This window comes from Orbicella faveolata, unplaced genomic scaffold (assembly GCF_042242905.1).
Source record: "Orbicella faveolata isolate gen_17 unplaced genomic scaffold, um_ofav_v1 contig_24, whole genome shotgun sequence".
In the NCBI taxonomy this organism is placed as follows: domain Eukaryota; kingdom Metazoa; phylum Cnidaria; class Anthozoa; order Scleractinia; family Merulinidae; genus Orbicella; species Orbicella faveolata.
In genome coordinates this window covers 8,774,941-8,785,323 of record NW_028301552.1, presented here as the reverse complement: position 1 = coordinate 8,785,323, position 10,383 = coordinate 8,774,941, and the positions used below count along the sequence as shown (strand labels likewise).

The following is a 10,383-nucleotide window of genomic DNA, read 5'->3' as shown; positions in this document are numbered from 1 at the left end:
AAACTGCGGAAAAGGGCAAGCGTAGCGAAACGAGGCGAAAAGCGAACAAGGTCAAGAAATGCAAAAACGAAAGCGTATACTTATCTGCGAAGGGGAGCACATCGACGAAGATACTGGTTCACCTTCACAACACACGACGCTCCCTGACACTAAAATGAACGGGATGTCCTTTGAGACTTCCTTACATACTTGATTAAAATTCATTCCACCCACTAGAAAAGTGTTTTCTGCATCAGAATATTTCATTGAGATTTCTGTGCGTCAAACAATAGAGCATACAATGATATCAATAAAAAAATATCGAATAAAGCACGCACTCAGTCGCCAGTTATTTTCTTTTACAAAAGCACAGGTATTTCAAATGAAATTCGTTGAATAGTTTTCAAGAAGTTGACTCTTGAAGTCCTTTGTGATATCACTTAAAACCCCAAGGAAAGACTGAACATGTGTCTTCGGGAGCTTGAAATTCATCGCCGCGTTTTAAATGCACAACGTGTCTTATTCTCAATTGTGGTGGCATTTTACAGAGCCAAGCCCTGAAAACTAAAGGTGTCAGGTGTTTACCATGACAGGCACGGAAGGCAGTGCTCGGACTATTCGGTGACAACACTGGGACTCTAAAATTTTGTAAAAGCAAAAAATATAAACATATCAAAAATAATTCTGATAAATGTATTTAACATCAATTCTGTCTTGAATTCCAAACATGATTTGTTACCCACAATGCAAGGATTTGAGTTAGAGACAAAACTAGAGGTCCAGAACAATGCTTTTCTCTGACTTTCCCTTGATAAAAATAACATTTCTCTAACCAAATAAACAACAGACATAGTAACGGTTTCTAGCCTGCCCTCAGGGGCAGCCCTCCTTTCCGCCCATTCATTATGACTGACAAGTTTTTAACAAATCCTTTTTTATAGGGAAAATGTCTTTTTCCTGACCATTTCCTGACCTTTAGCAGGGTGTCTAAAAAAACTCGATTAGCGAATAGTGCAGTGGTGAACAGTCATGGATAGTGTCGAATAGTCGTCAATAGTCACCGCTTTAGTTCAGCACTGATCTGGGTTCGTTGAAACTGATCACGTGAAAAAAAATAATAAAGTAAAATAAAATAAAATACGAATGTGAGGTAAGTGCTCTGTGATTAGTTTATCAACTGAAAAGACACAAACGACCTGCTCTGATAACCGGTTATAAAAACAACAACATCTAAGCTACATCTTGCGTTAATTAATTATCCAAACCGGTGGCCAAAGTATATGATGTAAGCAAGTATGTCAGCATATATAGTTTCGGTCAGCGGTTTACTATCAAAAGGCTCGGAGCCATTCCTGCAATTAACGTCATGTTGTATGCAAAATTTCCTATTTTCTTGTCAAAAGTTTACACAGTTGTGGAGAATACACATGGCTATACTGCATATGACCTGAATGGAGGGTAAAAGTGTTTCTTCAAGGCTGTCTACGAAAGACGAATGGACATCTCAGGTAGGCTGCCAGGAAGATACATTTTCACTTATAAGCAGCTTTTTTTTTTTTTTTTTAAAATAAACTACTTAGTAGCTGAAGCTTATATATGGTATGTATTTTCCTAATATGAGTGTTTTGAATTATATGCAGATTGCAGTGCAGCCGTTGGATGATATTAAGTTAAAGGGCTCGCTACGCGCATTGAAGGATTTAGTTCAGACAGCGCTTGGACCAAATGGAAGGTAATTTTAAGTTCTTACATATAAAATCCCTAACTATATCAATGTAAGCGTAAATTTATTGTAATAAAATAAAACACTCAATTCTGATTGGTCCTCCCCACGTTTTAGTGGTCATTGTATTTAATTTGTTACTTGCATTGTAGCTTAGCCAATAACATGCTGTCAATCATGTTTACTGTAGTGTCGGCTGACACTATAGACCGATATATTGACCGATATATTGACCGACACTCAGCCAATACAAGGCTGATACAAGGCCGATACCTGGCTGATGTATCGACCGAGTATCAGTCAATATATTGGTCAACAGTATCAACCTGCACCACCTAATGTAAACATGATCCCATTTTGTTAATATCCCAGGTAATGAAGGGTTTAGTCTGCTAGATACCCTGGTCCCTGGGGTTTTCTTTCTTCTTCTTCTATCACAAAAAGCCATCTTTGAGTGTAAAAAGAAACTGAACTCACTTGCTGCTTCGTGACTCATTTTCGCTACTTCAGGGCACAAATTTGAACATTAGGATATGAAGAGAGTGAGAAAACCTCTGGAATCAGGGTATCTTCTCCAAAGACCTAGCACTAAATAAAGTTTGCTGATTCATGACCTGTATTTGACTGATTTGTTAATGTACATTGATGTCAAACCCAGGGGAGGGGACCCTGGCCATATGTGAGAATTTGACATCTACTACACATCATCCCACCCCTTCAATTATTTTAAATACATGACATTTGTACACGTGGGTCCGGGCGTGAGGGTAGGGATGCTTGACTTTGTGAGAGGAGTGCTGAGCTTGAAGCCTAACCATATGTAATTGTTGGATCATCTTGGGAATAAAACCCATCACAACTGTTGGAAGGGAAGGGTTTGTTTTCCGTTATGCCTCAGTTAATTTATAACTGAAGGTAGATAAATATCCATTCTGCCAGCTAGGTGACAATGGAATCTAGTGTCACACTGTACAAAGTAATAGCTGTACCGATACAACAATAATTTCATTCAATACTTTTCACTACAATACATTTATCTTTATTTTAAAAACATGTGAAGTTTCCCATCTTTATACTTGTCTGATACTCAGGTTGAAGTTCTTCCAGTCATCCTCTGGTGGTCATGTGACTGTAACATCAACATCAGGCAAGATTCTTCACAGCTTGTCTGGCTTGTCACACCCCATACCAAGGTTGATACTATCTGCTGTGAAGGGCCATCTTGAAGGCTACAGTGATGGTGGTTTGAGAACAGCACTTCTCTTACTAAGGTGCCTATTAACCTACATGTAATTGCATTTCATCTATCAACACATACAACACATTGCATCCATCCATGAAGCGTGACAAATTAAGCACACAGTTTTACTTTTCAAATGTTTCAACAACACGCACCATGACTGGTACAAAGGCATTTTAAAAGAAAGATTTGTCACGTAAGATTTTAAATTTAAATTTATCTATGACATAATTTTTTATAATATCAATTATTAAATTCTTGAATTTATGAATTTACTTCCATTTTCAACAATGTTATATTGTTATATTTTTTATTGTAAAAAAGTCATTTTAATTTTATGTACTTACATTTTAGCTAGGTTGTATTTTCTTTGTTTACTTGTTTATCAATTAATTTATATTTATGTTACTTACTTTAAGAGTGGGCTTCCTGCAAGGCAGGTTTATGGCTAAGCGCAGTTGGTACTATAAATATAGAATTGTCTTATCTACATTGAAAGTTTTGTCCGTTATGTATCACATGCAAAAATGTTAAATTATATTTCTCTTTCAAAGATAAAACTAGTAAGATGAAAGTCCCATATTTGGTACGGAACATGTACAAAGAATGTAATGTAGTTGAAATGATTGCAACAACAACTTGCTCACACCTTGGGTTTAACACCTTAAAAAAAAGGTGGAAAGAAACGCTTTGAAAGTAGAGAGTTGTATGAGACCTCATATAATCTTGCATTTATAGTCAGGGACCAAATCTGCAAGTTTATCTTTTTTTGTAGAAAACTGTTACTGGTAATTGTAGAGGTGTGCATAAATTTATTGATCCTTATTGTTTCTCTGTTATAGTCTGATACAGTCATCCCTTGATCTGCCTGTCCCAAGAGCCCTCATCACTCAGATCAGTCAACATTCACTGGAAGTCATTACCAGTCACCTACAGTCATGTCGATGGAAAATGAACATTGATATTGGTAACATGAAGACCATGCTGTCCATTGTAAACAGCATAATTGGAACAAAGCCTGCTTGTCGTCTTAGTGAATCTGAGAAACAGTATTTAAGTGTGCTCGTCATCAAGGTACAGGATTTAATATTTTTTGTGTGTTTATCTAGTGGTGGATACATGTTCAAGGTGCCAATGCACTCACTTAAGTACAAGTTTTTATTAATACCTCAAACATGACTTACACAAGCTAAAGAGATATAACTACCCAGGCCAGTGCTTCAATCATTGAATGTTTGTTAACATGCTATACGGTGGCTTTAGACTCAAACTTAGAAAAACACATGTTTGATGTGAAATTTGACTCTGATCAGGGATGGTAATAAGAGGACATAACAGGAAATTCTTTTTGAGATAAACCTTGTTAACTTTTTTATTCCACAATGTCACAATGTCACAATGTCACAATGGTTTGACACCATGCATTGATCAAACACACAGGCATTTCTTCAATCACTGCCAAGTAATTCCCAAGACTCTTCAGTGTCTGTCACAGACCTTCAGCCAGTCCAAATAGTGACTTGCGAGGGTGATCCTGTCAATGAATCCAAGATCATACAAGGTGTCATTCTTCAGGCCCCTGATGTTGCAACCTTTCAAAGAAAAAAAGCACTTTTAAGCCATCATGCCAAAGTGGCTTTGTATAATGTCTCAATGGCAGGGGACACTGATGAATGGTTTAGCGACAACGTTAAAATAGAGACAGCAGGAAGTGGTCATGATGTTAACATGGAGAGTGCTGTGCTACAGCAGATGTTGAAGGTTGCTGATTGGTTGCTAGCTATTGGAGTTAAAGTGGTAGCTTGCCAGAAATGCGTACATCCAGCACTGAAGCAGTACTTGAGAGATAAGGTTTGTATCCAGCCCAGGCAGACATAATCCTAGAAACAGATTTGGGCACCTACCTAAGTGCTGCCTTCACTTCATTTATTCACCTGCAAGATACAACTGGGAGTTAAGCTAAAGAATTCACCTAGTCATGGATACAGCTGTGTAGTGTTTCTGATATCATTGTAAATCTAAGGTCCTACATGTCCAAAAGACAGAGATCTTAAGGACTATGCATGCGTGTACAGTATGTGATAGATACAAGTGTTTTTGACTGAAATATTGAATGTCTCTGTCATGAGATGAAAAATGGGACCCAAAATAGTTGTTGACAGCTGTTTTGTTGGGTGAGACAGTTCTAGTGGACTAATTTCTTATAAGGGATTAAAGACATAATACACTGAGATAATGCATAATTTGGACTGTCTTTTGTTTGTTTCTTGTTGTATGTATTGCTTGTGGCACATGGCAATAATAATTATTATCGCTGACAATTAATAGCAAGACTGGCAGCCCTGTAGTCTTCATGGAAGAAATGAGATCTAAATGAAATCTAAAACTCAGCTAATTTAGAAACAATTTCAATTTTTGTACAACTAGTGGGATTGACAGACCTGTACACAGCAGTCACTTGTTAGTTTTTTTTTTTTTTTTTTGATAACTTGTTTTGTTTTCATCATAGGGTGCTTATGTGATTGACCATCTATCCATTGTTCACATCTCTGCTGTGCGACGTCTGACTGGAGCAACAATCCTGAGCACTTTCAGCATGGACATTACTGAATCAAGCTTTGGTCAAGTCGGGAAGATTGAACGTATGGTGTTGAATGACAAAAGGTCAGCTTGCTAAATCCAATAGTGCATTTAACGTATGGTGGTACAACCCACCATGTACTCTACATGTACATCACTTTATTTTAATTTCCATCCTTTGGTAATTATGATTACATAACGTCTTTTACCCTCAGTTTTCATTTTTTCATAACTGTTATTCTGATCTTGATTCTTACTAATAAAATTACTAGATTTAGAGCGGTTTTCAACTGAGTGTCAAAAGTAATCAGGCAGTTACATTAGTCTTGGTTTTACCACAGTTTGAGATTGTTGGAATAGTCTAATTGGTAAGTAATGGTTTGGTTTTGGTTTTACGGCACTCAATTGAAAACCACTCTATTGAGCCAGGTTTGGTTTGACTTGGTTGAACTCTCCTATCAGAAGCATCACTTCAGTCCATACCTTTATTCACCATACACTTGCAGTGTACAATGACAGCAATATCTCAAATAAATGGGCCTTCTGCATCCAATGGTCACATGATACAAAATACACCAAGCTGGATGGCAAAACAATACAGCAGTCTCCCAAACAAACTTAAGGGACTAACCAACCAGTCAACCTTGATTTTGCTTTGAATTAGAGGTACATGCCTGTGCAGAGCTTGTCATGCTGCATGGTAAATGTCATGTCAGTGACAACTGGTTTCAAAAAGGCCAGTTAGCAAACCTGCTTTTCTTTTTCGTATATTTTTAAACAGCTACATTCATTTGGTGCCAGAGTCCTCATTAACTTCATCTTCCGTGTGTACTCTTTTGCTGTGCTCACCAGATGAGACATCCCTTGACGAGCTGAAGACAGTTTGTCAAGCATCTGTTAGTGCGTTATATGAGACTTTGGGATGCCCATATGTGGTGCCTGGTGCTGGATGTCTAGACACTCACTTAGCATCATTCTTGAGACAGTATGGGAAAACGAATGGCTCAAAGATTGCTGCAGATCTTGGCTGTACTAGAGGTAAACACCTTGTTTGGCACTGGTATATAGCTTTGTGTGCTTTAGCAGTAATCCTCAGGGTCTTCAACAGTAACCACCTGTACTTCTTGATCTAAGCCGGCTACCCTGTTTAGCTAGTATTCCCATTCCTTATAAACAGATGGCAAAATCAGCCACCTTCTCCAGCAAAAATGCTGCTACTTGGAAACTCTGTGACGACCCTGTAACCTTACTTGCCACTAGAAATCCAAGTTGCAAGCTTGCTGATGAAGCTTGCCTGTTGGCTTGAAATGCAAATTGATTGAATTATTTTTAAGTTAGTTTGAAGTCCTTGGACATGCCTTATAATTCCTACTTTAATCTCTAGGAATTTCTTTTTCTTAGGTCAATTTGTTGCTATCATCAACAATGTAGCCCATTGCCTTGAATCCTTGGCCGGATACCTAGAGCATGACGGTGGCAGTCACGTGACTGACTCAGCCAATCAGCATCACTGGAGTCTTTCTCCCAGAGCACTGGATCTTAAGCCCAGCATGCTTCACTGCATGTGTGGTTTGGTGTCATGTGATCAGTCATTAGAGTGGAGCATGATGGGACATGTCGAGAACTCCTCTGGTCATAACAGAAACAGCTGTTGCACAGTGGGTGCTAAGGAAATATTTGACAATGCTGTCCTCGATGTGTACTCAATAAAGATAAATTCTTACAGGACTGCATTTGAAACTGCTAATGCTATAGTAAGAATTCACTGTGTAGTTTGTAGCAGTGTGGCGGGAAATTAAAACTCGCAAGATATTTACGGTGCCGCCTATTGGTTCAGTTCTCTTTTCAACGTCTTAGAAGTAATTTCCCTGTCATCTTTTCTGTTCCAGTTTTATAAACCACAATTACGTTAGTATTCTCTTTTTATCATTTGTCTTGAATTTTTTGGGTGGTTTTGGGGGGGGGGGGGGGGGGGGAGTTTGACAGATGAAAGTTGCACGTCCTTCTGATTCAAGTCCGAGGGAACAAGATGCTCCACAGCTTACAACTGGGCCTGTCAGCTTGACCACTAAGTAAAACAGTATGAAAGGCACAGTAGAGCGCCGTACCTTAGCCCCCCTTTCCTAGGCAATTAAAATCTTCATGCACGCGTTGAGTTCTTATTCCATCTTAGTGGAAAGCCAGCAAAACAATCCTTTATTTAAAGTGGTCAGCACGCCACGAGAGTAACGCCACAAAATATTCGAAACGGAAAGAATCGAAAATGACTCCTATCATAATCGGCGTTTTACCGGCAGCCCTGTTTACCCTGAGCATTAAAAAAGCGCCGACAACTGTTTTTAGATACTATTAGATCTCCTGAAGGGTCGCGTTGTTCGAAAGCCGGTTAACGCTAACCCAGGATTAAGAGTTAACCGAAGTATTAATTTTTCCTATATAAAAATGTGTTTTACTGTTTACGTTTTGTGAAGTTTGAGCTTAGTCAGACTCAGAACAGAAGGACAAACAGTATAAACATAAAACCTCACCAAAAGTTACACAACTCAAATCAAAATTCTCGCTAATCCTGGGTTAGCTTAATCGGGCTTTGGACAACCCGGACAACAAAACGGAAGTGAAATTAGACAGTATGACCGTTAGTGAATTTATGTTTTTTGATTCATTTGGAGAAATCTACCAAACTTGGGTAAATGAATTGAAAGTCTAGGCACTGTCACTGCCCGCTGAGGAAACGGGCGGCGTTTCGACACACAACCCAAATAACTGTTGCAAACAAGACTGCGGAGGCTCTTTGCTCCCCACGGAGTGAAGGTGGCATAGAAGGAGAGAAAGAGCAAGACGGGTGTGGTAACCTAATTATCAATTCAAAATGTGTTACTTTTATAAAGGAGTGTTAATCGAGTAACAATATCGCTTGGAAATCATCGACGAGCCGAAGAGGTCACACAAAAAACTATTGAAACCTCTCGGGAAGATCGAGCACTACTACGAATGACGAACGCTAACTTTATCTTAAAGGTATATTCTATAGAAAATTCAAAAGAAAACCTCTTCGAGATGCGTAATGTTTGACGCCGCTCATTCGATATATCATGATATTATGAGCTCATAAACTCATTCATCAAAGGCGTCTTTGCTGTTACAAAACATAAAATTGTATAACATCCCTGGTATAGAAGCTTTCAGAGAAAGTTTAATTTTTTGTTATAGTAATCTGGCTAAGCGCACGTGGCCCTCAACTGCAATGCTCGTCTGTAGTGGAACTTATTTAATCATTTAAATTTTTCGCTCTGTGGTTAATGCTATCGGCTTTGTGTTTACTTTACTACCCTGTACCATACGAAAAACTAATAGCTTCCTGCAAGAAGCCTGAAATTGTGAAATTGACGGTTTCCAAACGAATTCATGATACATATCCAAGCCACGCTTATTGATACTTTTGCGTGTGGTTTAAAATCCCTTAAATAAACTTTGAAGTCCTTTAACTAGACATTTACAAATTATCTTTTCGTTTTTCAGCTAAGCAACGACATCAATGACAAACCTGTTGATTCGACTTGATGGCAGATAGTGATGACCACAGAAACACTGAGCGAGTAAGTAGTCTTGTAAGGGAGGTCGATGATTTAAAATGGAGTGCGTGCGAAAGCAGACGGATTTCAGCTTGTTGTTTTATGTAGAAGCGCTTGCAGTCCAGTTAAACAATGGTGGGGCAAATTGACTTGCAACCCGGAGTAAGTGCGCAAACTGTACTGTTAAACTTAATCAGCAGATATATTTAAGACGTTATCGAAAATCTGAATATCGCAATGGCAAAAAAATAACCCTAATGGAAATGATAAGACCAACCTGTCTTGAATCAGAGCTGTTCCGTGCTGCGCGTGCTCGGCTAACCGACGCCCCTGAAATATTGTTCAGCCCGGCCTGATGTGAATCCTAGACACATCGCCTTAGGGAACCAGGGAAGTTTCGTGCTATTTTTAAAATAGAAAGACTCGTTCTTCCTCCCGCCGGCTTTCAGCAGAACATTCGTTTCAGAAATTATCCAACGAAACTTCGGCGACAGCAGGTTTTAATCGAAGCTGCCATGAACACGTTGCTTTCGCGAGAACAATTATTAAGTTCTCGTGTCATGAATATTTAAAAGATAGCTGAGTTTTCTAAAAAACACATGCCTTGTCTTTTATTTGCTTCAGGAGGTTTTCCTCTTCTAATCAAGAATCTTAACAGAATAAGGCCGGTTCGTTTAATTTTATCTGCAGCTGGTGATTTTAATGCTGTTGCCTTTTTCGTTGCATTCGAGGAGCAATACAATATAAATTGGAATAGAAATCGCTCTAGCTCGCTGTCCTCAATGGAACATTGTCTGGGTGTGATCAAGAGCCCATCACTGGTGTAATATCGTCTTCCGCACGTGTTAGCAGTCGCAAGCTGTTTACATTCACAAACGCAAGCGAATAATTATTTAAATCATTGTCATTCACGACACACAATCATGGCCATAAGGCGTTAAAGACGTCGCCCAACGACGTTTTCCCAGCGGCCGCGTAATACCAGTTATTGACTTGACGTTATTGCAATAATTTCGTAATCGATAACTGATGAACAGTTCATAGATTAGATCAGTTACCAGAATAGTAATTGTTATAATGACGATGACGATGATGATGATGATGATGATGATTAAAAGAGGACTGTGATGACGGTAACGATGATTAATTTATCACATGTGGCTACTAAAAACATACTACGCATAACGCATCGAAAGAAAGTCGGCGCATGAATCACTATCTATAATTAAAATAAACTATAGTCGCTAATTCAAACGCTCCGAAAATTTAGGGGGCCTCTAAATTACCTC

The 10,383-nt window shown here is 38.7% G+C and overlaps 1 protein-coding gene and 1 long non-coding RNA gene across 4 annotated transcripts in view; one reads left to right on the top strand and one right to left on the bottom strand.

Moving 5' to 3' along the window:
• Window positions 1-348: 348 nt before the first annotated feature.
• LOC149110269 (molecular chaperone MKKS-like) overlaps window positions 349-10,383 on the top strand; it is a 34,390-nt gene continuing 24,355 nt past the window's right edge. The window contains exons 1-9 of one of the 3 annotated variants that reach the window (XM_089291080.1): window positions 349-1,487; window positions 1,620-1,711; window positions 2,794-2,973; window positions 3,785-4,016; window positions 4,383-4,793; window positions 5,452-5,606; window positions 6,304-6,560; window positions 6,924-7,180; window positions 9,042-9,118. In XM_089291080.1, coding sequence (XP_089147206.1) covers window positions 1,431-1,487; window positions 1,620-1,711; window positions 2,794-2,973; window positions 3,785-4,016; window positions 4,383-4,793; window positions 5,452-5,606; window positions 6,304-6,560; window positions 6,924-7,180; window positions 9,042-9,083 — 1,683 coding nt within the window. In that variant the 5' untranslated portion in view covers window positions 349-1,430 and the 3' untranslated portion in view covers window positions 9,084-9,118. Of the gene's footprint in view, window positions 1,488-1,619; window positions 1,712-2,793; window positions 2,974-3,784; window positions 4,017-4,382; window positions 4,794-5,451; window positions 5,607-6,303; window positions 6,561-6,923; window positions 7,340-9,041; window positions 9,347-10,383 lie in introns of those variants that run through there. The other 2 variants (XM_089291079.1, XM_089291078.1) reach the window with 2 other exon arrangements.
• Window positions 4,065-5,452, bottom strand: LOC149110272 (uncharacterized). The gene is made up of 2 exons (XR_016207729.1): window positions 4,847-5,452; window positions 4,065-4,534 (listed from the first exon to the last, which is right to left on the bottom strand). It is a non-coding gene; the product is annotated as an uncharacterized LOC149110272 (long non-coding RNA).